The following is a 6,000-nucleotide window of genomic DNA, read 5'->3' as shown; positions in this document are numbered from 1 at the left end:
TAAGGAGAAGCCTTATACCATTATAACCCAGTGTTTTAAAGACATTTTTACAATTCTACCATTGGAGAGGCTTCGTGCAAAACTAAGAGGCATAATGATGGTTTTGAGGAAATGTTGTGCCCTCCTGTGTAAAATTTGCCTGATGATCTGAGGGAAAATATCTTAAGAGGTAAAGATTTGCTCAAAATACATGTTAACATACATGATGCTTGAGGGAGTACACATGTGGCCAACTATAATTATGCTCATTACTTGAATGTGTATTTTGTATCGCTTCCATTTGAGCTCCGACTGGTAAAAAACAAAATTAAAAGTGGTTATTATACATTTGCAGTGGTCTCTAGCAGTAATGCATGTCTTTTGCGTTGGGCACGAAAAGCCCTGGTGTGCCTGTTTCAGGACCTAGAAGATTACCAGATCAGAGGTGAATTTCAGACGGCGGGTCTTAGAGTTGTATTTCCTGATATTTGAACATCTCTCAGCTGATTGGCTACCAGCAACACGATTCTACCACTGACTGTTTGCTCGTTGCAACGTTGATGTTTTATCTCCTCAGATAACACAAGTCTGGAGGAGTTCTGCTGTGTGGTGCAGTTGCTAATGCAATCCGTTAGCTTCCTAGATGCTAAACCAACAACAGCCTTCTCCGTCGTGAGTCCAGATGGGTGAGTCCATGAATGTTAGTGACAGGGTGACGTAGATCTGTCAGGATTTTCTAATCCTAGAGTTTCACCGTCTGTTTTCTATCAGAAGCTAGTGCAGGAGGTAGGTGTAGGAGACTATTTTCATCTTCAGCCTGCATGAAACACTCACAGTGACCCTTTAGAATTGGAAATAATCATTAAGTGTTTTTTTCGGTGAACCACGACTTTGGGTTTTGAAGAAAATAAGTTACACCAAGTAGGATACAGATATTTCTTCCGGTTACTTTTTGGATTTATTCAATTCTCTAAAGGATTCCAAAAAGGTTCAGATGAAGGTAACTGGACTTCTTTGGTTTCTTGAAGACATTTTGCTTCTGATTCGAGGAGCTTAGCTAATCGTGATTGGAAAATGAGAGGGTGGAGCTTATAAACTTATGACCCAACAAGGGGTCAAAAAGGCAAGATAACATTGTTTTTATTTATTTTTATAAGGTGGGTCCTTTTGTTCCTAATTAAATGCAAATTTAATCAGTTGCAATACAATATGCACTTAAAACCTGTTTGGGAAACAGCTTTTAAAATCAACCGCTTACGTTCTACTTACATCTTTGCAGTTCTCAGATTTAGAAAAGTGGACCAGGTCATTGTTGTACATGTCCCGAGTGCTTAGCAGGTTGCTGTACTCTTTTTGACTCAGGTCCTCCGGGTTTATGCCATTTGACTTTAAGAATTCCTGGTAAGCCACACTGAACGTTTGCCCAATGGACTGGGCAATCAGCTGGGCCTAGAAGAAATAACAGACTTACGGATATCAATATTAATTATATTAATACATTGTGCTATATTTTCAATCATTTGAATTCATGGATTAACTATGAAAAGAAGATAACATCCTCCTAGACTCACATCCTCAGTCTCAAACAGATGACATAACATTGTGTACTGTCGCTTGTTGTCTTGACTCGAGTTTGAGGCCTCCTCATTATCCTGACCCTCCTGCTTAGTAAACCTTTGCCTGGCCATCAGAACCACAACATGGCCAATGTCAGCGATGTAGGAGATGGTTCGTAAGGGGTGGTCCAGTATGGTTTCCTTGAAAACAAATAACAAATAATGGTCCGTTAACAGTAATCATTCAGATGTTTTACAGAAGAAAAGGTTAAGAAGATGCCACATGTGTGTTTACCATTTACTTAAAGGAGCAGCGTGTAAAGATTCTACACAGAAATAATCACAAAACACCTTATTTACATTGGAAGGAAGGCTACATGGATACAGTTTTATTCTCAGCTGGCTGGGGTTTGTCAGTTTTCTCCTTTCAAAATAAAATAATGAACAAAACAAAAGAGGGGCGTACAGTGGGATGCAAATGTTTAAATTGTTGGTTTTTACATAAAAATTTTCAGTTACATGGATATTCTACCCAAAATTGAAATTTAGTCTGTTGACATGTTTCCCAGAGTTGGATAGGTGGGAAAAACCAGCCCGGTCATTCGCCTGACCCGGCTGTACTCCTTTAGCTTTAGCTTAGCATAAAACACAGTAAGAGAATGGATCCAACTAGCATTGTTAGTAAAAAAAATGTCCTTAAAATCACTCAGTAGTGGTCCCAGTTCTGCTTGGTGACCTAAATAATCAGACTGACTGCAGGTGAAAGTTATTAGTAACATGAAGGAATCACAGGCGCCATGTTAGGCTTGGGACTACTTTATGACTAAGCTCAGCTGTAAGCCTCCGCTGGCAGCCCCAGAGACACCTGCTTCCATAAACACAGATGCACACGTTAGCCAACATAAACTACACATGCACGTAACGTAGCTCCAAGTTTTCTTTTTTCTAGATTTCTGATAAATGTGTTAAACATCATCTACATTTCATGCTTAGTTCTACTTCTGCATGTCTGGGAGGACTCAGTGCTCCATTTTGTGACTACATGCGCTAATACTCACAAACACAGCAGCGGCTGCTCCATGACTCTTTTCCCTTGCCACCTGATGATGGAGGAGTAACGTTAAAGGCTCTCTGCAGAGCTGAAGAGCTTTTGATCACTACCTGAGATTTAAAGGGTCCAGATTTCAGGAAAGATGACACTCATGAATATTTCCAGGGCAAACGTGGACCTAATGAAATGTTAGTATTCCCTATGTCTATGTTTCTACAAGAAAGTACAGGAAAGTGCCTCTTTGATCACATAATCCCAGAAACCTTCTAACAGTTCCTTATCAGGCCCATTCCAAACAGGCTCCTCTCATCATCTCTATGAAGGATGCATTATTAAATGTTAGATCTCTTAGCAATAAGTCATTTTTAGTGAATGATCTCATCTCTACTCGTAATCTTGACTTCATGTTTTTATCTGAAATTTGGCTAAACGATAGTAGCTGTGCACCAGTTCTCATAGAGTCATCACCACCAAATGTCCCGTCTCTGAATGCACATCGGTCTGATAGAAGAGGTGCTACAGCTACTATATTGAGAGACTCATTCCTCTGTAAACAGATAGTGTGTGGTGCTTATCACGCTTTTGAGTGTACTTGTTTTGAAGTTAAAGGTACACCCACGATATTGGTGTTAGTAATCTACAGGCCTCCAGGGTCATGCACTCTTTTCCTAACAAACTTCACTGAGCTTCTTTCTGTTATCACAACAGCCTTTGCAAATCTTCTCACAACTGGTGACTTTAATATTCATGTTTATTGGTAAATGCCATGGTGTTCTTGGGCAAGGCACTTAACCCCCTTGCCTGCTGGTGGTGGTCGGAGGGACCGGTGATGCCAGTGTACGGCAGACTCGCCTCTGTCAGTGCGCCCCAGGGCAGCTGTGGCTACATTGTAGTTCATCACCACAAGAGTGTGAATGTGTGAATGACAGATTGTGTTGTAAAGTGCCTTGGGGGGTTCCAGGACCCTAGACGGCGCTATATCAAATACAGGCCATTTACCATTTCATGTTGATGGTGCTAATGACAAATCTGCAGAACAATTTCTTGGGGTGTTCATAATCAAACCCACGATCCGGGATGACCTCTAGACTTAATCATAACCAAAGATGTGGATGGGTCTAACGTTGTTGTTGAGGATGTGGGTCTATCTGACCACTTCTGTGTTTTTTCTGAGATACCCATGTCACCTCCTACACATCACACCTCAGTTGTTCTCAGCAAAAGGTATCTGGGTGATAACACTGCATCAGTTTTTATAGAACGCATGAATACATCAACAAGTCTGAACCAGCTGTGCTGATTCACTTTTAAATCACCTTGACACCGTTGCACCCAAAAAGGTGTAGCCTCCAGAAATGGTCAGTTTTTCATCTGCAGAATGACCTCTTCAGTATCTGTTCATTTGGAGACATAAGTCCTAACTGGTGTCTTTAATCTGCAAGAAAGGTACTGTTGTTTGTCCAAGGTCCTCGCAAGCTCCCTCTTATCTAAGACTGCTTTGCTTCACAGAACAAGAGGGATGAACTTTCATAATTAGATCATATAATGAAATGAACATTTATAATATAATTTTATAATGTTATAAATAATAAAGTGTTAAAATAAAGATCAAATGGAATACTTAAATAATCATATAATGAATGAACGTTATGGTTAAATGAAATGTTTTGATTAATCTGTGCTTAGATTAATAGGGATGAATTGAAAAATATGACCTATAAATTTAATCAGCGTATGAGACTGGACAAGACACACTCACCATATCTCCATGACGCAAGTTAAAGTCAACGTCACTGCACATAGATATTTTCTTATCCACAAAATCAGCATCTTCGTGTCTGAGGGAGGTGTGTATCTGAGGTTTGTTGGCAAAACCCATTTTCATGGCAAGTTCTGATTTGTCAGTAAACCAAAATATGGCCGTTATTAAAACAAAATCACTTCCTGAGTGATTCATTTTAGCCTAACTCTGACTGACCATCGGAGGAAGCCTCTTCTCCCAACGCATCTTTTGACAGGCTGTCAAAACCTGTTGCACGCTACAGCTGACCAAAAACATTTCCTTCAGAACAAAGCTGACACAGCTCAGACTCCCCAAGAGTCCTTCCATAGACGCAAAACAAGTCCACCTGTTTGTCGTGATCTGGAGATGACTCTGGACTGACCTGGTCGTACTGCGGTTTCTCTACGAACTTCGGTACCGTGGGGTCCACAGACTCCCTGACATCTCGGATCAAAAAGAGAGTCTCCGGTAAGGGTATGTAGACACGACAAGATTGTGTCTTATGCCGTTATTAGAAATCAACTTTCTAGGTTAATGCAAACCAAATTCACTCCCACTCAGAGCTCCGCTTCTCCAGATACGAAGGTTCTGATAACGTCACATTCACACATCATCACACCTCACATTCCATCCAGTTAGATTCATTCATCACATAAAGTGTTTCCTAGTTGTTATGTTTTTAATTGTTTAGAAAATAAATTTCTAACTTTTCATAAACTTGACTCTCTCTGAATTAATACAAAGTGTCTTATGATTCCTGAATAAACAAAGAATTCTAAATCTTCTGGTTAAACATTCAAAGACCAATCAGATTGGATTTCAATATTTATATAGAAATTCACATCTTATTGGTCAAATGTAGTGTAGTATATTGAGCTTAAAAAGCACCCAAAATACATATGTATGCTAACCCTACAAAGGTCAAACGTATCTCTAGCAAACAAAAAGCTGCATGGAGGTTCACTAAATCAGTTACAGATTTGAAAAGAGAATGTAGGAAAGCTGAGCATCAATTCAGGAAAAGCAACCTACCAGACCACTACAAGACCTTCAGAATGCAGCTGCACACAACTCTGGATTAAATAAGGAAAGACAAGCCTTTTTCTTCAAAGTCATTAGTGATAATATTAACCCATGTTCTGCTAGTGAGAGGCTAACTAATCTCCCAAGACAGTTAGCCCGATTGTGTTTCCCAAACAGTCTAACGAGTTAGCATCCTTTTCCAATGATAAAAGTACTGCTAGTTCTGCTGTGAAATTGGTATTTTTAACATGGGAGTCAAAGAGGATTTGCTCGCTTCTAACACCAGCCCCCAGCGGATGAGGGTGGAACTGCAAATTTTGGTACTTCCGGGTTGGAGTCAATTTTTGAGCCGCATTGTGGGGGCTTGTTTTGAACTGGTGAAACACAATGGCAGAAGTTTGACATGAAAGAAAAAACACAGTTCAACCAGTTTAGGTTTGTAACTGGTAAAAGTTTAAACATTTACTCGGAACACCTTGAATTTTAATGGTGAACAACCTAAAACACCTTTTGACTGTGGATCAACAGAAAAATACCAGAGTTTTGATAAAGACTAAATCCTGGAATCTTCCAGAATGACTGTTGAGAAGTTTTACGAGCACCTGGCC

The 6,000-nt window shown here is 39.9% G+C and overlaps 2 protein-coding genes across 4 annotated transcripts in view; one reads left to right on the top strand and one right to left on the bottom strand.

The window, feature by feature from the left end:
- ppm1f (protein phosphatase, Mg2+/Mn2+ dependent, 1F) overlaps positions 1 to 6,000 on the top strand; it is a 123,512-nt gene that overhangs the window by 36,092 nt on the left and 81,420 nt on the right. The gene's annotated exons all lie outside the window — the stretch shown is intronic.
- Positions 1 to 6,000, bottom strand: part of apba1a (amyloid beta (A4) precursor protein-binding, family A, member 1a) — a 28,320-nt gene that overhangs the window by 9,285 nt on the left and 13,035 nt on the right. For both annotated transcript variants that reach the window (XM_054734300.2, XM_015975695.3), the window contains exons 6-7: positions 1,551 to 1,736; positions 1,249 to 1,428 (exon numbers count right to left, since the gene is read on the bottom strand). In XM_054734300.2, coding sequence (XP_054590275.1) covers positions 1,249 to 1,428; positions 1,551 to 1,736 — 366 coding nt within the window. The remainder of the gene's footprint in view (positions 1 to 1,248; positions 1,429 to 1,550; positions 1,737 to 6,000) is intronic.

This window comes from Nothobranchius furzeri, chromosome 17, assembly GCF_043380555.1.
Source record: "Nothobranchius furzeri strain GRZ-AD chromosome 17, NfurGRZ-RIMD1, whole genome shotgun sequence".
Taxonomy (NCBI): Eukaryota; Metazoa; Chordata; class Actinopteri; order Cyprinodontiformes; family Nothobranchiidae; genus Nothobranchius; species Nothobranchius furzeri.
This window is presented reverse-complemented; position numbering and strand designations above follow the sequence as displayed.